General features: G+C 41.8%; 1 protein-coding gene across 1 annotated transcript in view; it reads right to left on the bottom strand.

Annotated features, from left to right (window-relative positions):
* UST (uronyl 2-sulfotransferase) overlaps positions 1–24,091 on the bottom strand; it is a 352,805-nt gene extending 328,714 nt beyond the window's left edge. Inside the window, exon 1 of the mRNA XM_063443329.1 lies at positions 23,628–24,091. Coding sequence (XP_063299399.1) covers positions 23,628–23,865 — 238 coding nt within the window. The 5' untranslated portion in view covers positions 23,866–24,091. The remainder of the gene's footprint in view (positions 1–23,627) is intronic.
* Positions 24,092–25,527: the final 1,436 nt, after the last annotated feature.

Below are 25,527 nucleotides of genomic sequence, written 5' to 3'. Positions count from 1 at the left end.
GCTCGCTATCTTTGTGTCATTTTTGGTCTTGGCCTCACCTTGGTGCCTCATGTCCAGTCTGTTGCTAAAACCTGTCATTCCAGCTTAAAACCCTTCCCGCATATGCCCCTTTCTTACAGAAGATGCTGCCAAGGAGCTTGTTCATGCTCTAGTAATCTCTCGCATGGACTACTGTAATTCCCTCCTAACTGGTCTCCCCATAAGCCATTCTGTCCCCCTACAATCAGTGATGAATGCTGCTGCCAGGCTGATCTTTCTCTCCTGTCGCTCCTCTCACACCTCACACCTCACCCCTCTGTCAATACTTACACTGGCTTCCTGTACCCTACAGGTGTCAATTTAAAATACTAACCCTTACCTATAAAGCTCTAACCAACTCTAGCCCCTGTTACAGTTCTTCACTGATTCATACGTATGCCCCCTCTCTGTCTCTCCGCTCTACTAGTGACCTTCTCCTGTCGGCTGCTCTCTGCACCCTTACTGCAAATTCACGCCTGCAAGACTTCTCACGGGCAGCTTCTTTCCTTTAGAACAGCCTGCCTTCACCTGTCAGACTCCCCCATAGTCTTCAATCTTTTAAGAAGTCCCTCAAAACCTATCTTTTCAGAAATGCTTATAGCCTCCAAGAGTAACTTCCTCTCGCTCTCTCTCAAACCTTCCTCTCGCTCTCTCCTATATGGCCAAATTCCACTCTCACCTCCAGTTCTGCCACTTTTCCACCATGTCTATTTGCAGTCTCTCTTAATACCATTCCTACTGTGTTGTTATACCCCACCGCCTCTAGACTGTAAGCTTGTTTGAGCAGGGTCCTCAACTACCTATTGTTCCTGTTACATTTTGTTATTGTCTCATTTGGTAAATTCCTTCTTCATTGCAAAGCACTGCGGAATAAGCTGGTGCTATTTAAATACCAATATTAATAATATTAATAATATGTGTGAGGCATCATTGTGAATGCATGAGTGTAATATCAGTAAACATACATGTGTATAATGACACTATGTGAGCATACTGTGTGTAGTATGAATGTTCATGTTTGTATTTGTGTATAAGGTGTAAGTGGGAATTTCTATGTGTGTGTGCAGCCTGATTCAGATTAAGAGAATGAGGTGCCACTCAGATGGGTTACAGTTCTCTGCATAGGTATGATAGCATGTGAGTATTATATAATGCTAGTGTGAATGCATATATCTGTATATAAAGTCTAGGTCAGGGGTAGGCAACCTTCAGCACTCAAGATGTTGTAGACTACATCTCCAACAATACTCTTAAGCCATAAATCTGGCAAAGCATCATGGAAGGTGTAGTCCAAAACATCTGGAATGTCGAAGGTTGCCTATCCCTGGTCTAGGTAAATGCATATTTGTGGGTAACATGAAAGATTGATACACCTCATTTTGGCTGAACCTGTCCCTTTTAAAGGCAGGAAACCCACAACACCACACAAAGCTATTTACTCACATGGTGATATCTAGTATTCATGCTTTCCTATATTGGGAAGTTTTTGGACTGTATTGACTCAGGACCCCATAAAACTACAATTGCAAATATGTAATCGATAGTGAGTAGAGGTGCACAAGATCACACAGTTGTATGTAAATACACAAGTTCATCAAATGTCATATAAATAACTACAGACTTCGCTGAATATTCATGTGTTCTCAGGAGCCAGGATGACAAGACAACATCTGCCAATAATCTATTTTAGGATAACTGACATTTTTGCTTTCACCGCGATAGTGCATCTGCAAGATTTGTGGGTCAGGTGCATGTGCACTATAAAGTAGTGCCCTGGTTGAGCACAGAAAAAAACAAACAAAATAAAATATTAGAATGTACAACTAAAATGCATGTAAGGTAAAATGGAACCAGGCAAAGTCTGGCTTTACATTATGTTAGCAGCTCACAGTTAAAAAGGCTAAAAATTAAAGGGACACTATAGTCACCAGACCAACTACAGCTTATTGAATTTGTTCTGGTGAGTAGAATCATTACCTTCAGGCTTTTTGCTGTAAACACTGTCTTTTCAGAGAAAATGCAGTGTTTACATTACAGCCTAGTGATAACTTCACTGGCCACTCCTCAGATAGCTGTTAGAGATCCTTCCTGGGTCATGGCTGCCTAAAATGCATCCATTCATTCAGTATCTCCTCCCTCTGCATGCAGACACTGAACTTTCCTCATAGAGATTAATTGATTCAATTCATCTCTAGGAGGAGATGCTGCTTGGCCAGGGCTGTGTTTGAATCATGCTGGCTCTGCCCCTGATCTGCCTCTTTGTCAGTGTCAGCCAATCCTATGGGGAAGCATTGTGATTGGATCAGGCCACCACTTCTGATGATGTCAGCAGACTGCTTGTTTTTTTTTTTTAGGCAAACAGCATGCAGAGTTACAGCTTCTGGCTTGAATACAGTAAGATTTTGCTATATTTATGGTGGCATGAGGGGCCCAGGGGGGCTAGATGGTGGTTTTAACACTACAGGGTCAGGAATACATATTTGTGTTCCTGACCCTATAGTGATCCTTTAATCTAAACACCAACTTTAACTCCATGATTAATTATATACTTAACCCTACTAAACAAGCACACTGAAAACGCAGTGGACTGCAAACATAATTCCTATATAGGAGGATATTAAGTGCAGAACTTTAAACTACTAAGCCTTGCTTTAATAGATCTGACCCCTGGAAATGTGCCTGGCTGAGAAAGATACTTGCTGCAGTCCACAGCATCTGTGACAAAACCTTCTAATATTAAGGGACACTATAGTCACCAGAACAACTACAGTTTCATGTAGTTGTTCTGGTGAGTATAGTGAAGACAATGTAGTCCAGGCACTCAGGTTTTTTTTCAAATAGCAGCTTTATTGGAGAAGCACGTCAAACACAGCAACGTTTGATTCACACTCGGATCGTTGTCAAGCTAACAACAGAGTGTACAACTCCTCAATATATAGGGTATACAATTAACAATTAATAAAAAATAAACAATTAATCAGTGATAATAAAGTGATAAACTATAGGTGCTTCCTGGGTCAGTGCTGCACACTGTTCAGGATTGACATTCAGTGTCTCCACCCTGATTCAATGCATCTCTAAGAGGAGATGCTGATTGGCAATGGCAGTGCTTTGGCACGCCTCTTTGGCTGAGGTCATCAGAATTGAAAATCTGAGACAATCCAATGCTTTCCTACAGGTACATCACTTCTGATGATGTCAGCCATGGAGGCAGATCGGGGACAGAGCCAACACTAGCTGATTGGAATAAAGGCAAGTTTTTACTATATTTAAGGGATAAGAGGAGAAGGAGGGCACAAGGGCTAGATAGTGTTTTAACACTATAGGGTCAGAAATACATGTGTGTGTTCCTGACCCTATAATGTTCCTTTAATTAACAAATTGGCCAATATATTGAAGACTTAAAGCCTAAGCATCACTATTACTTGTGTTTGAGAAAAAAGATTGTTTGATAAACCAAGAAAAAATATCATTAACTCAGCTTTATCTGTAACTGTGCTGCGTTAATGATTATTTAGCACTGGTCACCATCCCCTTACCCCTTGCCCATATTTAAGTGTTCTTGCATAGCAAGACCACTTAATGTTATCTCACATATATATTATTATTCTTATTATAGCCAAATTTACCACCCTAACTCCTCCCACAGTTTTTACACTACATAGACAAAAATATACCAAAACGTGCGGATTGTTCCCGATTGGTGTGCTATTACTTTGTGGAACGTTTCACCGAATGGTTCACGGAATATCGTCGTTCTCGAGGCAAAATTGGTCCCATAGGAATGAATGGCAAAATGTTCAAAGCTAGAGTGGGAGCTGGCAAAAGTTGAAAAATCAGGACATGATTTCTAAACTGCCACCACTCCCTCATTTTCAGGCCCACCTACACAAATCTTATATCAAAACGTTCAGCTAGCCCTGCTGCCACTAAAAATGTTCACAGCTAAGCCATAGTCCTGATAGTTTTCACAATATGACCATTTGTTTGCAACTCACGCCGTCCATTGACATTCATTGAAACTCCACTCTGCAAAGCTCACATTTGAAGGGCAATTTCTAAACTGCGACTGTGCCTTCATTGTACGACCGTTTGAAGATGGCAACCGCCAAAATACTCTGACCTGTGCCAGGCTGCAGCAGCAAGTGATGTCATAGACAGGGCCTTTTGTACCCCTGCTAATGTTTTTATAAATGTATGTTTTAATGTAAATGTGCTATATAAATGATAACAGTTACTCCGCCCACTCCAGTTGTAGACTACTGGTGGAGGCAAGAACACTTCACACAATTTCCCCAGAAATTGTAGCTTTTATAGTTTCTTTTATAATGCCACTTAATGCACTAAGATTTAGTTTTACAAAGGAAATAAATGCTTCTCCCAAAGCCAGAGATTTGAGAAATAATGCGGCTGACCTGATTCCAGCAAGCACATATATTCTTTTGTAGAAAACAATTACAATCTCTGCACACAATGAAAAGTGATTTCAGGAACACAGACTAAAGTCTTATTGGTGCAGTAAACATCTACACTTGCTTTGAATTCAATACAAACAACACCTTTGTCATTTAAAAGTTTTGCTTGCATATTGTACATATGGTTTTGCTACAATATGAACTTATATTATTTAGAAAATAAAATAGTAAGAAACAACATAATAAATAAAACCTAAAATTCTTGCATGTGTAGACATAAGTCAAGGCAAGTCCACTCCTATTGTGAACTGCTGATTAAGACAAATCCTCCAGGTCAGGGGTGCCAAATAGGTAGATCCCCAGATGTTTTACAACTACAGCTACCATGATGCTTTGTCATTCTAAAAACATTCTAAATGCATGCAAAGCATCAATGAAGTTGTAGTTCTACAACATCTGGGGATCTACCCAGGGGTCAAGTCCTGGGGAAAAAAGTGTGGGAACTCACCCAAGATTCCCCCCCCCCCCTTTAAAAAATAAATAAAAAATTACACTCCTTTGCATATAGTGCAGTGCATGTATAATGAATGTAGTGTGTTTGTAGTGAATGCAGCGTATGAATAATAAATGTAGTGTGTTTGTAGTGAATGCAGCGTATGAATAATGAATGTAGTGTGTTTGTAGTGAGTGCAGAGTGTGTATAATGAATGCAGTGTGTTTGTAGTGAGTGCAGATTGTGTATAATAAATGTGGTGTGTTTGTAGTGAGTGCATAGTGTGTATAATGAATGAAGTGTGTTTGAAGTGAGTGTAGTGTGTATAATAAATGTAGTGTGTTTGTTGTGAGTGCAGAATGTGTATAATGAATGTAGTGTGTGTAGTGAGTGCAGTGTGTATAATGAATGTAGTGTGTTTGTAGTGAGTGCAAAGTGTGTATAGTGAATGTAGTGTGTTTGTAGTGAGTGTAGAGTGTGTATAGCGAATGTAATGTGTTTGTAGTGAATGCAGTGTGTATAATGAATGTCGTGTGTTTGTAGTGAGTGTGGTGTGTATAATGAATGTAGTGTGCTTGTAGTGAGTGCAGTGTGTATAATGAATGTAGTGTGCTTGTAGTGAGTGCAGAGTGTGTATAATGAATGTAGTGTGTTTGTAGTGAGTGCAGAGTGTGTATAATGAATGTCGTGTGTTTGTAGTGAGTGCAGTGTGTATAATGAATGTAGTGTGTTTGTAGTGAATGCAGAGTGTGTATAGTGAATGTAGTGTGTAGTGAGTATAATGAATGCAGAGTGTGTATAGTGAATGTAGTGTGTGTAGTGAGTACAATGTGTATAGTGAATGTAGTGTGTTTGTAATGAGTGCAGATTGTGTATAATGAATGCAGTGTGTGCTGGATGAAGTGTGTGTGCTGGATAGTGTGTGTGTGTGTGCTGCATGATGTGTGTGTGCTGCATGATGTGTGTGTGTGTGTTGGATGATGTGTGTGTGTGTTGGATGATGTGTGTGTGTGTGTGCTGGATGATGTGTGTGTGTGCTGGATGATGTGTGTGTGTGCTGGATGATGTGTGTGTGTGCTGGATGATGTGTGTGTGCTGGATGATGTGTGTGTGCTGGATGATGTGTGTGTGTGCTGGATTGTGTGTGTGTGCTGGATTGTGTGTGTGCGTGTGCTGGATGATGTGTGTGTGTGTGTGTTGGATGATGTGTGTGTGTGTGCTGGATGATGTGTGTGTGTGTGCTAGATGATGTGTGTGTGTGTGTGTGTGTGCTGGATTGTGTGTGCGTGTGTTGGATGATCTGTGTGTGTGTGTTAGATAATGTGTGTGTGTGCTGGATTGTGTGTGTGTGCTGGATTGTGTGTGCGTGTGTTGGATGATGTGTGTGTGTGCTGGATGATGTGTGTGCGTGTGCTGGATTGTGTGTGCGTGTGTTGGATGATGTGTGTGTGGGAGAAGCCTTTTTATTTTAACTTTATGTGTTTATATTTTATTTGTTTTATTCCCCCCTCCCTGCTTTTTACTTTGTCAGGGAGGGGGGAGATCGCCTGGTGGTCCGGTGGAGGGAAGCAGCCGCTGCACACAGGGGCCATCACACGCTGTGTTCCCTCTCCAGCTCTAACTCTCGCGAGACTCGCCTGTGCGGAGCGTTGCCATGGTAACCCGTAGCAATGCTCTAACGGCCGCGGGTCTCGTGAGAGTTAGAGCTGGAGAGGGAACACAGCGTGTGATGGCCCTTGTGTGCAGGTAACAGGGCAGGTCCTGCAGGATCACTAGCGGGAACGGCGTTCCTGCTTTGGAAAAAGTGCAGGAACGCTGTTCCCTTGCGTTCCTGCAGGACTCGAGCCCTGGATCTACCTTTTGGACACCCCTGCTAAGGGATCGAGCGATTATCGTTTTTGCCGATATTATCGGCTGATATATATTTTGATTTTTTTGTAAGTATCGGTATCGTCCGATAATCACCGGCAATGCCAATAATTAATGAGTGGGCTGGCGTGTCCATAAGGCGGCACAAGCGGCTGCCTTAGGGCGCACCGGTCCGGGGGGTGCTAGATCGGAATGACCAGCAGGACTACACAAACACACACACACACACTGCATTTACTAATCAAATACTCTCACTGCATCCACTACACAGACATATAAATATTCTTGAAAACATAAAATAAATCTGACTGGCATGTGTATTTTGTGCATTTACCACTTAAAAAAAGATTTGCAAAAAAATAAAAATTTACGGTAAATGTACAGAATATCAGTAAGCTATCTGTTATCGGCCTAAAAGTTCATAGATTAGCAGTATTGGCTCTAAAAAAATCAATATCGGTCGATCCCTACCCCTGCTCTAGGTGTAAGTGGAAAATTCCAGGGTGGATAAAGTACAGCCACAGAGTGTTCCCTGCAGTACCGGTTACCCCTAGGCCAGTGGTTCACAAACCAGTCGTCATACCAAGCTGGTCCACATTTGGTCCTTTTTTCCCTTGCCCTAATAAATGTTTGGTGGGGCAAGGAGTACAGAGAGCAGAAGTATACAATTTATTTCCCTGTTGCTTTTCAATATCTGTTTATAGAATGAAATATGAGCTCTTACTCATGTACATCATTGCAGTTACGATGATTTGCATCATTAGCCAGTCTAAACAATGATAGGCTTGCATGTGATTATCTCTTTGCTAGCTATTGTGCTAATCAAATACCTGTTAAACAAAACCAGTTACTTGAACATGTCAGTTAACTGAACATTATTTGTTAAAAAAGACTTTCATTACTAGAAACATAGAATGTGACGGCAGATAAGAAACATTCGGCCCATCTAGTCTTCCCAATTTTCTAAATACTTTCATTAGTCCCTGGCCTTATCTTCTAGTTAGGATAGCCATATGCCTATCCCACGCATGCTTAAACTCCTTTACTGTGTTAACCTCTACCACTTCAGCTGGAAGGCTATTCCATGCATCCACTACCCTCACAGTAAAGTAAAACTTCCTGATATTTTTAAACCTAGAATGTATTTCCTAGATAAACACTGAGCTTAGTGTGTTGGTCTAACCACACATCTGTTAATGCAGGCACTATATAAAGATTTCTTTAATATATTCTTAAAATGAATCAATGCTTTTCTGAGGAAAGAAATCACCTAGGGAACTAAAATGAGAGTTACTGAACATCCGACAAGCTGTTCCTTAAAATTAATAAGAGGCATGTGTCACTTAATGACATTATTCACTGCAGGTATGGAAGAATGTGTCCCTAAAGTCACAGGCTGGTGGAATACGAATGTAATAATTGTCAGTTGGAAAAGGAGATGGATTTTTGTAGTAGAAGAATAGATACAATTAAGTTCTCAACCTGCAGATCTTCTGTACATCAATTATATCAAAATCCCCTGGCAGTTATTTTAAAAGAACACTACGGTCAGCATGACAACTTCAACTAAATCAAGGTACCCTGTTTTATGAATGGTAAGATAATAATTTTTGCCATGTGTTCAAAGTGTCTATGAATTTATACAATACATTGTAATACAAATGTATCATTTAAACTGAATAAGATTTTGATGTTGATTATCACTATTTGTGCCAATAAAAATTCCTAATCAATTTAATGTTTCTTTAGTTGCAACAAAAAGGAAGTTAAATCACAAAGAAAATCTCCATGTCATGCATAAATTGTGTCTGCGGGCTCTGCAAAATTAGTACAAGATGACTTTATTTCTGCAGCCAACAAAAAGTTACAATTGATTTTAAAGCATTCAGTAACTGGTGTACATATACAGTTGTGGTTAGTGAAAAATGGCAAATATTTTAAAGCCTAGGATTACAAATATTTTAAAGCCTAATCTTTGCAAGCATTGTTGAATTTAAGAGACCCGTGAAATGTCTCAATGTCGTCAATAAAGAAGAAAGGTAAAGAAACAGTGTAAGAGTTTAAGGTTGCTTTGTTTGTTGTCGTTTTTATGCTGTTTTGAATTAGCGAGAAATAGAAAACAGCCAATAAAAGAAACCATCCTGTATAGCAAAAGATGATTGCTAAGTACCAACTAAAGGTAGGGGTTTTGTGAACAGATCAATACTCTAGCTACTTATAAAGACAACGTGATTGTCAAATATATGGCCATCGAATCTTATTTTCTTCAATGTCAGTTAATGTAAGACTATTTTCACAAAAGACTATAAGAGGACATTTGAAAAAAAAAAATGATTTCATTGCATTTTATTTTTACAGTATTATCTTGAGTGTGGCAAGTCGTCAAAGAAAATGGAAATCCAGGGAGACTGTTATCTATACAGCGGGGCAAAGAAAAATGTTTTAAAAAAAACATGATGACCTCCAAAACACTCTCTAAACATAATGTAGCAATAACCTAAAGTTTTTTTTTGTTTGTTTTTTTTTAAAGATACATTCGAAAGAAAAAGACAACTGGAAATGGAAAATGTGGCTGCTTTAAACAGAAATTCCCAGATTTTACTAGTAACATGACGTAAAGTCATGATTTTATTAAAGACACGGAGGCGAGTATTATGCATAACTCTTTCTTTATTTCCTCAGCAGCAAAGATAGAGGAATATAAATATTGTCAAAAAAAATGAAAGAAAAACTGTATAGGCATAACGGGTAGCCAATCACATGGTAGAGGAAGTGGCTATATAAGTCCTGTGTCTCCCACAATCCCCCTCTTTCTTGCGAAAACCGAAGACCAGGTAAGAAGAAACGATGTCCTACTTGATCAGCACAGGAAACAGGAACAATGCGACAACATCAAGCTAAAAAAGACAGAGAAATATGGTAATTTCCAGACTCAAAACTGTAGACTTACCAAACAGTATCATAAGGAGTCACAAACAAGGAAGCTGGATTCTGAAATACAAAGGATAAATAATTTAGTGAACATAAAAGATGTATCAAACCATCCAATCATATAAATAAACATACATAATCAATACCTAATCAATACATAATCAATACATACCTATTGAACAAGAACAAATCCGTAGAGTCTCAAGCATCTCGTATCCCCATTCCACACCGGGAGGGCGGGAGGGAATAATACTCGCCTCCGTGTCTTTAATAAAATCATGACTTTACGTCATGTTACTAGTAAAATCTGGGAATTTTATTAAAGACACGGAGGCTCATATTATGCAAGTTCAAAGCTGTGCAACTATTCGAGATGCGATGTGTTCAATAGGTCTGAAATAGAAATCTCTAAAAGTCGATTCGCTGGACCAATCTGCCGCCCGCATGATATCCTCCAGACGACATCCGACCGAGGAGGCTTTAGAGGCCATCGCTCCCCGTACAGAATGGGGCGTAAACACAGAGGTGTCTATACCCGCAGAGGATAATAATTCCCGAATCCAACGTGCCAGGGTAGGTGTAGAAACCGGTCGATAAGGCGACTTGAAAGATACGAATAAATCGTGGAGATCAGCAGAGCGAAGGGAACTCGTGACATCCAGATAAACTCTGAGGCAATCCACCGGGCAGAGCGCCGGACAGCCAGGAAACCTGGGATACGAAAAGGACTTGGATGCAGATTTAGTCCTCCTGGATATATCAAAAGTAACACCTTCAGGGGTGAATGCAATGGCGTCCCAATCCATGGCCCTGACGTCGGAGACCCTCTTGCAAGAGATCAAACAGAGTAACATCACCAACTTGGATGACAGGCGTTTCAAAGACAGCTCCTGATTAGGGTACCAAGAGGAGAGGAACTGCAACATTATGTTAACGTCCCAAAAGGCAGAGAAGCGAGGCCGAGGAGGGCGCGCAAGGCGGATACCCTTGAGAAGACGACACACAAAAGGATGCCTGCCGACAGGGGAACCATCCAAACCCTTGTGTCCGGCCGAGATAGCCGAGCGGGAGAGGTTAATCGTGCGGTACGCCTTGCCCGAGTCAAACAGGGACGTGAGAAACTCGAGGATCAAAGGCAAAGGGGCAGATACGGGATCCACTGCCCGTTCCAAGCACCAACCAGACCACGATCTCCATGAAGCCCGATAGGCTGTTCGAGTGCCTGGGGCCCAAGCGTTATCGAGGAGTAGGAGAGTTGTCTGCGGAACGTCTGGGACAATCCAAGGTCCCCTGAAAGGAACCATGCTATCAGTGGTAGCTGGCGTTGCAATACTAGTTCGTGCGGGTTCCCATCCGGGTCCAGAAGGAGGTCCTGGAAGATTGGAATCAACCGAGGATAATCGATCGACAACTCCATCAAGCGGGGAAACCATGGTCGAGATCTCCAAAGCGGGGTGATTAACGCTACACGACAGTCGTGGCGAACCAATTTCGAGATCGTGCGAGCTATCATGTTGAATGGAGGGAATGCGTATAGCAGGCCCCCTGGCCAGTCTTGAAGGAAGGCATCGGTCGCCACCGCTGCCGGATCCGGCCTCCAGCTGAAGAACTTCGGCAGCTGAGTGTTCAGGCGAGATGCGAACAGATCCATCCGGAACTTTCCCCACAACATGTCCAGGCTTCGGAACACCGAAGTGTGTAGACGCCAATCTCCAGAGTCTCTTAAGTGTCTGGAATTCCAATCTGCTCCCGAATTGTCTAGTCCCGGGATGTGTTCCGCTGTCACCGAGACGTTGTTGGAGAGGCAATATTGCCAGAAGTCTTTCGCCAGAATTGCCAACATCTTGGACTTCGTACCCCCCAGGTGGTTTATGTAGCGGACCGCTGATACATTGTCCATCTTGAGGAGAACGTAGCAATTCGCCCGTCCTGGGGTAAGACTGCGGATCGCGAAAGCTCCAGCCAGGAGCTCTAGGCAGTTGATGTGCAATGATTTCTCCACGTCGGACCATCTGCCTCCTGTGGAAACGTCGCCACAACGAGCACCCCAGCCGTGTAAGCTGGCATCTGATTCGATCACCACGTCCGGGATGGAGCCGAAGATGGCTCTCCCATTCCACGCCTCCATGTGTGCTAACCACCACACCAACTCGTCTCTGGACTCTGCGTCCAAGCGTATCCGAGACTCGTAGGAGTGACCTGACCGAAGGTGTGACCCTTTGAGTCGCTGGAGGGCCCGGTAGTGTAGTGGGCCCGGGAAGATTGCCTGAATAGAGGCCGCGAGAAGGCCAATTACTCTCGCCAGCTGTCTGATGGACAAGTCTGCGACGCGCAGAGCTCTTCGAATTTCCTTCTGAATGGTTTTTACTTTGGAACCTGGTAGGAACAGGAACTGTTGGACGGAGTCCACTCTGAACCCCAGGAACTCTATGGACTGGGCGGGATCTAGGACCGATTTGTCCCAGTTGATCAGGAAACCCAACTTCTGTAGCAGGGTGGTAGTCCATTCTAGGTGTAGAAGGAGATCCTCCTTCGATTGGGACAAAATCAGAATGTCGTCCAGGTAAACAATGAGGCGAACCCCTCGGGTACGGAGGAACGCCACCACAGGCTTCAGAAGCTTGGTGAAGCACCAAGGGGCTGAAGAGAGACCGAAAGGCAGGCAGGTAAAACGCCAACGCCGCCCGTGCCATGTGAAATGGAGATAATCTCTGAATTCTATAGCGATGGGGACCGTGAAGTAGGCGTCCTTCAGGTCTAGTTTGGCAAGCCAGTCCGACTGGCGCAGAAGGTCCCTGAGGCAGTGAATACCTTCCATCTGGAAGTGCTGGTAACGTAGGAAGGCGTTGAGGGGACGAAGATTTATTACGGGGCGAACTCCGCCTCCTTTCTTGGGCACCAGGAACAGATTGCTCGTAAAGCCCTTGGCGGCGAACGGCAGTTCCTCTATAGCGCCCTTGGAGAGCATCTCTCCGACCTCCGCGGAGATCATCTCGTCTTGTTCCCGTGGAAGGGACAGTTCTCTGGGGGAGTAGAACTGGACAGGCATTGAAACAAAATCTAGGCGATACCCCTTTACACACTGTAGAACCCAAGTATCCGAGGTGAGCTGAGCCCACTCTCGGTAAAATAAGGCCAGTCTCCCTGCTACCTGAACGGGAGGGGAAGAAAGGGTACTCACCGTAAGGACGTCTGCTGGTGGCACCGCTGCGGGGGTATCTGGAGCCCCAAGCTCGACCTCTGGCTGGGAAGAAAGGAGGGGTTCTTTGGTCCTGAAATCCCCGGGAGGGAAAGAAGGAACCTCTGGTAGCGCGAAATGCGCCTCGGAAACCCCGGCCGGGTGGACGGTTCCTGTTACGCCCGGCCCCTCCAAAAACCTTAGGCGCGAACACACGCTTCATGCTCGCCTGCGCCTTGTCAATCGCCGTGAAGGTCTTGACATATGACCCCATGTCTTTAACGAAGGAGGTGCCAAACAGTAAACCCTCTTCAGTCGGGTCAGGCTCCGCCACAGTCATAGTGGCCAGTTTAGGGTCGATTTTTAGTAATATCGCCTTACGTCTCTCCGCAGATATCGCCGTATTGGCGTTTCCCAGCAAGCAAATGGCCCGTTGGACCCAACCAATGGCCACGTCCACGTCCAAAACTGAATCCCCAGTTTTAGCAGTATCTAGAAGCTCATAGAGCTTCGAGAGGGGCCCTAGTGTGTCCAGGATCTTGTCCTGGCATCCCTTCAGGGAATTGTCAAGGCCCTTTTTGGGCTTCCAGCCCGACTTACCCAGGAACTGGGCAATCTGTGGGTCAATATCTGGTGTTTTACCCGCAGCGCCCGGGAGAGAAGGGCGAGGGCATTCGGCCCGCAGCTTGTTGCGGCCTTCTTTGGAAAGGGGTGTGCGGATACGTTTGGCCACATACTGGGCAATATGATCCGGGGGAACCCATTCAGCGGACCGGGGGTGACGTAGGTCGTCTGGGTCGAACAGGGGGTTACCCTGAGGATCAAGAATAGTGTCGTCAACCCCGGAGGGGCCTAAGACTGGACCCCGGGTCTTGGCGGAGGGCTCCGATGGGTTAGCGCCCGTAAGGGGCAAATCCTCGCCAGACACATCGTCATCACCAAAGGAGTCATACTCCATATAGTCGGATTCCTCCTCCACACTCCGGTCGGTATCCGACCCATCATCAAGGGCTCTAGCCCGTTTCCATAATCTAGCCTTTTTAGCCCGGCCAGGGGCTCTTTTGCGCGTGGGGTGCGCGCCATCTGTGACCGCCTCAAGCGTGTCAGTCATGGCAGGTAAAACCTGCATCGAGGAGTGGGAGCCGACGTGTTTTGACTTGGCCTTCGCCTTACGGGCTCCAGGCACAGTCTGAGCAGGGGAGGGGGACCCCACGCCCGTAGGGGCGGGGGAGGCCAGAGTAGGCAAAACCAGGGAGTGCATCGATTGTGAAAATGAAGTAGTAACAGCTCCCATGGCCGAGGCAATAGCCTTCTGAATGGAGGAGGCCATAGTGGCTTCCAGCATGGCCTGAAATTCTTGGGAGGCCATAGCGCCCTCAGCGCTGTCTGAGCGGAAGTCCCCAGGGGGACCCGCAGGCCCATCCTCCCTATCCTGCATGCTGCAAAGTGGCAGTGGGCAATTAAATACTGCTAAATGACACTAAGGTGGTAAGAAGAGCAAAAGGGTTGAGTAACCCACAGAAAACGAAACACACAGACCGTCTAGCGTTCCCAGGGGACCCGGCAAAGCAAAGGTGACCGCACGGCAGCACAGGGGAAGGAACGAGGTCCGCCCAAGATGGCCGCCGCACGTGAGGGAAGGCGCACGCGACTGGGCACCCGGCGGGGGAAGGGGCTCGTGCACCCGATCCGCCGAGCCCGCCCGCGAGCGGGGAGGGATGTGTGCGCAGCCGCGGTCGACAACAGAGCAGTTGCGGCAAAAGCACAGAGCCGGGAGTCGTGCGGGAGCACGAGGGGGATAGAACAGGCAGGTTACAGAAATCCCCGGGTAGGGGGAGAAAAGCACCAAGGGGGTCCCAGGGGGAACGCTAGTGGTAACAGATAATTAAACAATCGTAAATATTATACAATGAAATATCATACAAATAAACGATCATCAAATTTGAGTCAGAGAGAACAAAAGTACTTATCTGTCTGAGGAAGCAGCAAAGAAAGAGGGGGATTGTGGGAGACACAGGACTTATATAGCCACTTCCTCTACCATGTGATTGGCTACCCGTTATGCCTATACAGTTTTTCTTTCATTTTTTTTGACAATATTTATATTCCTCTATCTTTGCTGCTGAGGAAATAAAGAAAGAGTTATGCATAATATGAGCCTCCGTGTCTTTAATAAAATCACATGTATGTCACTCATTGTGGAATGCTGGGTGATTTATTTGTGTTGTCAAGCTGCATGTCTCACCTACTCTTGTCTATTTGACACTGATTTGCGAAGAGGCAGCGGCAATCTTCAGGTAAGTATGTTTTAATTATTACATTTAACCCCTTGAGGACCGATGACTGTTCAGGACCGTCATCAGAAACATCCTCTTGAGGACTAATGACGGTCCTAATGTCATAATGTCATAATGTTAATTATTACTTACCCGATCGCCACCGTCCCTACCACCGGCGTTCCACACTGCTCCCGGTCTGGGGGGACTGCCTGACAGCCCAGGTAGTCCCCCCTAAGCAGATTAGGCCTCTGCTGGCCATGTGATTGCTCTAACAGAGCGGTCAGATGGCCGCAATAGGCGTCCAGGCATCTGCCTGCAGGGGGACTGCCTGAACTGACAGGCAATCTCCCTGCATCTGTTAAATAAAAAAGAATAATAATGTTAATAAGTAAATAAATATATATATATATATATATATATATATGTATGTGTATATATGATATATATATATATAAATATATATATATATATATATATATATATATAAATATATCTTATATATATATATGTTGTCATACGAAGTGTATTTTTATATTAATATATACATATATTAATATAAAAAACACTTATAATTAAATTACACACACACACACACACACACACACATATATATATATATATATATAGATAATATATAAAATAACTATATTATATGTATATATATATATAATACAAAATAAATAATAATTAAAAATACAATATTTATATATAGTGTGTAATGTTATTCTAACTGTATTTTGATATTTATATATATATATATATATATATATATATATATTAATATCAAAATACACCTAAAATGAAATTATATATATATCTGTATATATAAATAAATTAAAACAAATATGAAATATACATATGTTTATATACATAATTACATAAATAATTTCATAAATATACACATAGACTTGAAATATATAAATATGTATACATATTTAAATTCTACGTGCATATTTATGTAATATTTTTACATAATTAAGTAATTTTATTGATGCAATTTGGGGGACCTGCCATGACAACCCAGGCCGAAAGTCCAGAGAATGTAATTTGCTAGCACTATATTTAACCCTGTAACTTTCCAAGACACCCAAAAACCTGTACATGAGGGGTACAGTTTTACTCAGGAGACTTCGCTGAATACAAATATTAGTGATTTAAAACAGTAAAATGTATTACAATGATGAGATCATCAGTGAAAGTGAAGTTTTTTTGCATGTTTCACACACAAATGGCACTTTCACTGATGATATTGTTGTGATACGTTTTACTGTTTTGAAACACTAATATTTGTGTTCAGCGAAGTCTCCCGAGTATAACAGCTACTCAGTTGGCTACTAGAGGTGTGTACACGCTGCATGAAGCGGCTGAACACTCTCTAAAGAGATGATGTGGATAAGCGCAGCGCAGCATTTGGCTGTTCATGCGCAATAGCCTCCCAATGCTTTCCTATAAGAAAGCATTTGTTTGTCTGAGATCATCAAGACTGAGAGAGAGAAAATGTTAGTTTAAACACCTTATAACTCCACAGAGATGGACGCAGCCACCTAAGTATGTATTTTAGCACTATGGTGTTCATTTAATGTTGTGGTTTTGGAGGCATAGATGCCCCACTTTACAGCACAGAACATTTCTCAGAAATAGCAATGTTCATATTTGTATAAAGACACACTTAGTGACTGTTACCATAGTCACCAGAGGCCCTTTCCTTTTAGGACCTTTGGATTTTCAAACAACTTCACGTTCTGATGTCATCACATACAGCTAATTCTTACAGTGAAGCAGTGGGTTAAAGCTTCTCCATGAGAAGCACAAACTTTACTATGTCTCCAATACTTGTCTCTGATAAGCATTGAACTGGACATAGAGTACGCATTATAATGTTATATACACACACAAACACATATACGCACATATATTTTTTAAGACTGCAAAGTTAAAATTTGCATTCTAGGTCTCCAGCCCCTCTCAGATTGCAGTGAGAAGGTAGTTAACTTTTCTTCATCACCGCACCAGTCTTGCCACAGCTCATCTCAGCTAATCCATTTCACATAGGGAAGTGTATGAAGAGTGTGGAGATGCTGAACACAATGCAGCACTGAGATAGGAAACACCTCAAGTGATTGCCACTATAGGTGTTCATGGGCACCAATGTAAACATTGCCTTTTCTCTGAATATACTATAGTGTCCCTTTAAATCATCCTCTAGTGGCTGTTATATTGATAGCCACCAAAGACTCTTCCGCAGCACTGACCAAGTAATACTTTAAGCAGAAGCCCCCATGGGAAAGCATTCATTTAATGCTTTACTATTATGAAGCTTGGATGCACATGGGGTGCTTACTGCACATATGCATCAAGTCCGTAATGGTCCTCTATGAGGAGCATTGATTTGTACCATGCCACTTCTTCTCCATGACTTCACTAGTGGATGAGAGATAAGCAGCACAATAGGAATCTTTGCTCTGGAAAAAAAAATAAGTTAACCATCTCCATAATCCATGAATTGTTATCACAAACAGGGTGTGGGGGGGGGCTTGTATTTTACTAGGGACAGGGACACTAAAGTTTTGGGAGTGCAAGTTTGTATTCCTAACGCTTTAGTGTTCTCCTTTAACATTACAGTGTTCCTTTAAACGCAATAAATAATGTGGCTTGTTATTTTCACTTAAAATGTTGTGTATGCATCTTGTTGATTGGCTTCTGTCATATATAGATATATACATATATATACATACATATACATATATATATATATATATATATATATATATATATATATATATATATATATATATATATTCACGCACACACTTTCTTCCACCCAACTGCTAAAAGATTTTTAATACAGTATTTTTCATTCATTCACAGCTTATGGAAAAATTCCATATCTGTTCTCATGTCAGAATTGCATCGTAAATATTTTATTCCTTTTGAAAACATGACCCAGCTTCTCGGCTTATCAGATGAAGAACATCACTTCTCCTTCAGTTTATATCTAAACCTTGTACATGTAAGATATAGACACGTAAAACTGTAAAGACCTTAGAACAGCACTTAGAACTACTGTAACGGTAATGTGTGATAAGTAGTATCCAAGTACTAAATCTTCTTTAAATACACTGACGCATGATAGACAGACAGACAGACCAACCATTTGCCTCTACTCTAAATACATGTTTTATCATCAACAAAAAAAATTTATGAACCTAGCACTATAAATATAAATTTAGAATTTTTACAAAATTAAAATAAATCTCTTAACTTTTGGGAGAGATGACGACGGGTAGATAGATATCTCAAAACAAAATTGTCTCTGCATCATTTGCAGTAGATATATATGAATGTATGCAGCATTACAGGAATGAGGTATACACAATAAAAATTGATGTTCTAAAATCACATAATATGCATCTAAGAACATCACCATAGTTACATGGGATACATAGTAATGCACTAGGAAAATGTTTAATGTGCTGTAGGCATTGATATAAATAATCCCTTTTTAACTCTTTGACTGTCAGTGAGGTATCCAAAGATTTAAATGAATAACCTCCATGTCAAACAAATAGTTAACTGTATTTCTATGTTGGGAGAACACAGAATTCCATTTGTAATTCATTCTAGTTAATATTTGACCTAACAATCCAATAACCACCATATTAATGCATAGATATTAAAATAAACCTTCAGATTTGTGTCTGTTTACAAATCTAAAACATATGGGTTGGCATTTTGCATATGCTCTCATAAACCTTAGCATTTGAGCTTGTTTAAACAGGACTCTCAGAATCTTCCATTCCTGTATGTCCAACATGTCTTGTTGCAATTACTTGTTTGTCAGTCCACCTATTGAACAGCATAGACAAATTTGTTGGAGCTTTAAAAATAATAACAGTCATAATAAAAAAGCGCATATTTTATAAACTAAATAATTATCTTTCTTATCATACTGCAAAATAAAACTGATTTAATAGAACACTATAGCGTTGGGAATATAAAGATGTATTTCTAAACACCATAATGTTCATAATGTTCCTCTGCCTATAGATGTAGAGGATTCAGAAAGTGAGTTTGCCTACTAGGAAAGCATTGGGAAGAAAGGGCCCATGAGTTGCAAAATCCCACGGTGTACCAATGAATTGGTCTCTATGAGGGTTAAATTTGGATTACATTTATTGAGATAAAATTATCTAAGTGCCTTTAATGTTTCTAAATACATTTTACATAACCAGGTATTTCAAGGCCAATTTAATTATCCCGTGGATCAGAGCCCAAACCCGTGAGGGGCACTGGTTGACTGTAAAAAGTGGACACATCCATGCAAATACAGATGCACACATTAACAAATAGGCATCCAGTGACAAAATGCCTGAACACACTTTAGTGTCAGCTCCTGCTATGACACTGAAACAGGTGCCCTAATTTATGCCTGACAAATCAATTAAATACCTCCTTTGCCCTGTATGTGGAGCAAGTATATTTATGTTAATAGCGTGGATGTGGGTATTTGAGCACAGAGTGGGGATAACCCTTTAGTTAGACCATGCTGCAAGACAGACAATTTCAACTGGCTTCTTGGGAGGAGACATTTGACCTGGTACTCCCCCATACCAACCAATGAATGGGACTGACCACACTGGCAAATGCCCCAGGCCAATGATTTATTGTAATCATTAATGTTAGCACTGATGGAATACGCTTGTTTCCTCTGTATCACTGCCACTAATGGATTAGCGTTGTCTGAAAATGTACAAAAAATGTACCAATGCAGTAAAGAATTCTGAACAAATAGCTCAGAATGCAGAATCCATTACTTGGAGCTGTACATATTGGATATTAACCTGCAGGAAAGAAATCCTAGGATGGGATTTCTATTTCAAGCATTTTGTATTTCTCTTCCTTTAGCAAAACAGTTACTCTAACAAAATAATTTAATAGTACAAGTAACAGCAATAATACCAGAATACTATAAATATGTTCACTGATCAGCCACGACATTAAAACCACCTGCCTAATATCATGCAGGTCTCGTTGTGCTACCAAAACAGCTCTGATGTCTTGAGGCAGGACTCCAAAAGAGCTCTGCATGTGTCCTATGGTAGCTGGCAGCAAGACATCAGCAGCATTTCCATTAAGTGCTGCAAGTTGCGAGGTGGGGCCTCCATCAATTGGATTTGTCATCCCAGCACATGCGCAACCTGATTGAGATCTGGGGAGTTTGGAGGCAAATGCAACACCTTTACAGGATCACTATAGAGTTAGGAAAAGAAACATGTATTTCTGACCCTATAGTGCTAAACTCACCACTTTTAGCCCCTCTATAAAAGTTTAAAATTCACCATATTTGCAGCATTGCGTGGATCCTCCAGCGCTGGCTCTGCCCCCTTTGTGACATCATCAAAATGGCCGATTTTTAGCCAATCCACTGCTTTCCCGTAAGGTGCCAATGCATCTCTATGAGGAACATTCAGCTTCTCAATGCAGAGCATAAGGGACGCGGAACAGCAGGGCTGCTTACTGTGCAGTCCTGAGCCAGGAAGCCCCTCCAGTGGCCATCTAAGGAGTGGCAACTTGGAGGTGTCCCTAGGGGCAATGTAAACACCGCCTTTTCTCTGAATTATGAAGACTCTGACCAGTCTGCGGCTACGCAACCCCATATGCAGCAAACTCTGATGCACTGTCGGTTCTGACACCTTTCTATCATGGCCAGCATTAGGTTTTTAAGTATTTTTAGCTACGGATGCTCTTCTGTGTGATCAAAGCTGACGGGTTAGCCTTTTCTCCCCATTTGCATCAATGAGCCTTCGAGCCTTCGAGCCTTCTTTGCACCACTTTTGTTGTGTACTAACCACTGCCTACTGCCGACACCCCCCGCAAGACTTGCCATTTTGGAGATGCTCTGATCCAATCATCTACCATAACTATTTGACCCTTATCAAAGCCACTCAGATCTTTTTGCTTGACCATTTTTCCTTCTTCCAACACATGAAATTTGAGAAATGATTGTTCACTTGTTGTCTAATATATCCCACCCCTTGACAGATGTCATTGTAACGACATCATCAATGTTATTAACATCACCTGTCATTAGTTTTAATGTTTAGGCTGATAAGTGTATAGTCACTAAACTGCAAATTTTAGAAATGGCCAAATTGAATGAATAATAGTAAAACTGGAAATATAATTCTCCAACTCTGCTATACTGGCAGCTTGGACATTTTACTCTGAATGTTGTAGTTCAGATTTCAATTCTTTACAATTTGACATTTAATGAAGCAACCCTGTGACGTTTATTCTAAACAGTGGGTTGTACTGAACCAAAAAAGAGTATTTTGCCTAAATGTTGCAATTTGATTTTCAATTCATTACAATTCTGTGTTTACTGAATAACCCTCAAAGCAGTCAATTTGATAAACACAAGTTTTAATTGCCATCGTTTATGTTATTAATATTATTATTATTTTATTTATATAGCGCCATCAGATTATCAGGTTATCTGAGTGCTCCACAGCTTGAACAAGGATCGACGTCGCCAATCACAAATCATCAGCTAGGTAGAGTTGACAGATCCACCCTGGTTTTCTGGACAGATATCACCTAGGCATAATGATTGTCTGTACAGGAAAAATGCTGTCCTGATGTATTTAGAAATCAAATACTATAGGAGAGAAACCAATACAGTAATGAATCATTGTGGAATTATGCAGATTATGAATTCCTCTTTGCAGCTGAAATGAGGACAAATTAACTCACATCATGTCAACTGAGGCTTTCCCCAAACAAATCCTGATACCCATTATACAGCACTATGAAATGAAGCTCATTACACCAACTTGCTACTGAGTACCAGTGAGTGGAGGAACAGGTTTGGGTTACTAAAACACACTTTTTCTTGCACGCCACGACCACAACTGCCAGCAGTATAGTCACCATTGGTGGTTGGGTTGATCTAAGCAAAATGTGCAAAGACCCCAGAAGGTGACAGACCTACTTTTAAGAAGCACTCTGGGCACCATAACAACTTCACTGAAGTAAAGTTCATATGGTGCCAGGAGGTGCCTGGCACTGGCTTACATTAAGGGGATTAAACCCTTCGCGATGGGTTTAACCCCCCAAAATTTCCCAGTGTCGAATCTCCATGCCTCTCTGCCCTTCTGTTTTATAAAAATCTCTAAACTGGCTTGAAGTGAAGTTCATTCAATGAAGTTGTCCTGGTGTCTTTAAAAATAAAATTCCTTTAACATAAAATTTTTAATAAGTATGAGGAGGTTCCCAAAGATGTTCACAAGAAGGCCTAGCAGCCAACATGGCCAGACTATCACTGTTACTAACAAAACAACCTACAAAATAAAAAATGCATAGATAATGGTTTTAGCAGTGTATTTATAGTGTGATCCAACTTCATATAAATGTATTGCCACTGAGAACAGCATATTTTGAACACAACCTGCCTTATATATCATGTAAAAAACAATAGACAGCAGCTAGAAAAAAAATAAAAACACATATCAAGCCCTTAAATGCAGAAAGGTTTGCAGCTAGTTAAAAGGTTTAATTTTAACATTTATCTTGAAACTTATATATTGGGATGTGAAAGTAACAAAGTACCTGAATATCCTTATCTCCACAGATGCAATGTCATAAACTAGTAACTATGATGTAAATGTAAACTATACATTTAATTTAATTAGGAATGCTAAATAAATACTATGTATAATACTTTGATAGTTCCATGACCTCCACTTAGCATACCTAGATCAGAGATTTAAAGCACAAATTGCGGTATGCACTAAACTATGCAAATACACTTCCAGCACGCTATTAAACTGTACATCACAAAACAGGAAACGGAGACATTTCGTGCTGTGCAGTTTAAGAACCTATTGCTTGCAGGATTCCTTGTATATGGTTAAAGCGGACAGGTCCAGCAACTGTTTGCCAGAAAAAAACACATCCATTCAGAATCATTCAGAGAGGGATTATGGTATTATCTGCTCCACGTGCCAGTGTTTGAAGTTTTGCCACATAACACGTGTACAGCACATGAAAACCACACAGGTCACAGAAGAGTTACACCGAACACACAATCAGCAAAAGGGCTTCCCGGCATGTAACAAGCCAGCTGTCAAGGAAGAGGGGGGAGACAGTTCAAAAACAAGGTGTCACAAATGTGTTCACAAAGTAGTCAATGCTAAGCCTGGGACACTCCAGCCATTGTGGGCTACGTTTGGCTGGCTGAGCATAGTGGGAAAAGTAGTTCACAACAGCTAGAATGTCAAAGGAGACTTGTAGAATCTGCTTCATCCAAGGTGGCCGAAAGCTAACTTTCCAGGTAGTGCAGGACTACAATTCCCATTCTAAATGCTGGCAAAGCATTATGAGATGTGTAGTCTTATACTAGGAGATCCATCTTTCGGCCACCGCATTGTTATATTGTTCCTTACCTAGGTACAGGCGGAGATCTATCAGAATCTGGGGGGGCCCACCATTCAGCTGGTAGAAGAGAGAACCCAGGCAGAAGAGGAGCAGCGTGGCCATGCAGAAACCATAATCTCGCAGGGAGAAGCGCTGAGACACCAAGGACAGCCAGTACTTATTTGCAGTACCGTGGACATTGTTTTTGGGAACATGATGGTTACTGTTATGGTAATTATTGCTGCTGCTGCTGCTGTTCTTCTTCATTATATGTCCTCCTTACACAGATAGGCAGGAAGAGGTCACCCATCCGCCTGAAGATGACAAGGGCTGCTTTCTGGTTCATTGGAGAAGTTGGACAGAGTTTTTGAGTGCTTTTTAATTCAGGAGATCTCCCTCTCCATTGCTCTGACACTCGCTGTGTTAAAACAAGACAGGCTGCTGCAGCAGGATTCTTCCTTCTTCACTTTAATTCTTCCCCTCGAGTTCTGAACGTTCTGTCTTCCTTTGGTATTGACTCTGCTACTCTCCCTCTCGCTATCTTGCTCTATCTCAGCCTCTCTCTCTCCTTGCTATCCTATCTTCCTTCTTCTTTCCCACTATCTTCTCCTGCTCGGCCCTCCCCCGTTTCTCTCCTCCTTTCTTGCTCTTCTCACTCTCCACCTCTTTCCTCTCCAGGGCTGTAGGGCAGCATGAGGTGTGCAGTCTGCAGCAGGCTCCTCGCTTATCCTGAGCACCGATTACTATCCTTAGGGTTAAGTATGGTGTCAGATTACGATTTTCTTCTCCCACTAAAACAGTAGGCTTGATTTGTTCTGTGTAGAAGTAGGAAAGAAAGTTGTTTTCATTTCTTTTCTCTGTCTTCTCCCCACCCCTCCTCCTCTTTCTTCTTTCTTTATTTCCACACCAGCGACCCCTTGGGGCTTCAAGTAGATTTCTGGAAAAATTGGTTTTAACATCGAGCGGCCTCCAACAACCACACCAAAAGATGATGTAAAAAGCCTGTGCTCTTATCTGTCTAGTCTTTTTTAGTTTTTCAAGTAATACTTGTACAAATTGTAATCATTATGCTAATTCAAAAGCAACTTTTTTAATTCAGTTGTTTAATCATTATGCTTATTCAAAAGCAACTTTTTTTAATTCAGTTGTTTAATCATTATGCTTATTCAAAAGCAACTTTTTTTTTATTTAGTAAAGGATCAGACTTTAAAATGGTTCTCAAACTTGTGCTTCACATATGCACAGGGCCGTCTTTAATACTGATTGGGCTCTGGGCAGGTGTTTGCTTGGAGCACCTTGACCTAGCCCTTCCTCTTCTTAGCATGCAATCACACCATCAACGCCCACACAAATGTAAAAAAAAACCACACACACTTAGCCCTCTCATTTTTCACTGAGACAAAATACACACACTAACACACATACAGATGCAAACACTGACATACATAGATATGCACTCATACACAGGTACAGACATACATAGAGAGATACACAGACACACATGCAGATACACACTGACACACCTACATACACTGATGCACAGATACACTCACTGACAAACATGCAGATAAACAGAAACACTAACACACAAACAAACATACATGCAGATACACACAATAACATACAGATGCATACACTGATCCACATGTAGATACACAGATACACACAGATACAGACACTGACACATATACAGATACACATGCAGCTACACATACACACAGAATGATACACATTCAAATATACAGAATGACACACATGCAGATACACAGACACACATGCAGATACACAGACACACATGCAGATACACAGACACACATACAGATACACAGACACACATACAGATACACACTGACACATATGCAGATACAAAGACATGCAGACACACATACAAACGTACACACAGATACACATATAGACATACACATATAC

This window comes from Pelobates fuscus, chromosome 2, assembly GCF_036172605.1.
Source record: "Pelobates fuscus isolate aPelFus1 chromosome 2, aPelFus1.pri, whole genome shotgun sequence".
Classification (NCBI taxonomy): Eukaryota; Metazoa; Chordata; class Amphibia; order Anura; family Pelobatidae; genus Pelobates; species Pelobates fuscus.
This window is presented reverse-complemented; position numbering and strand designations above follow the sequence as displayed.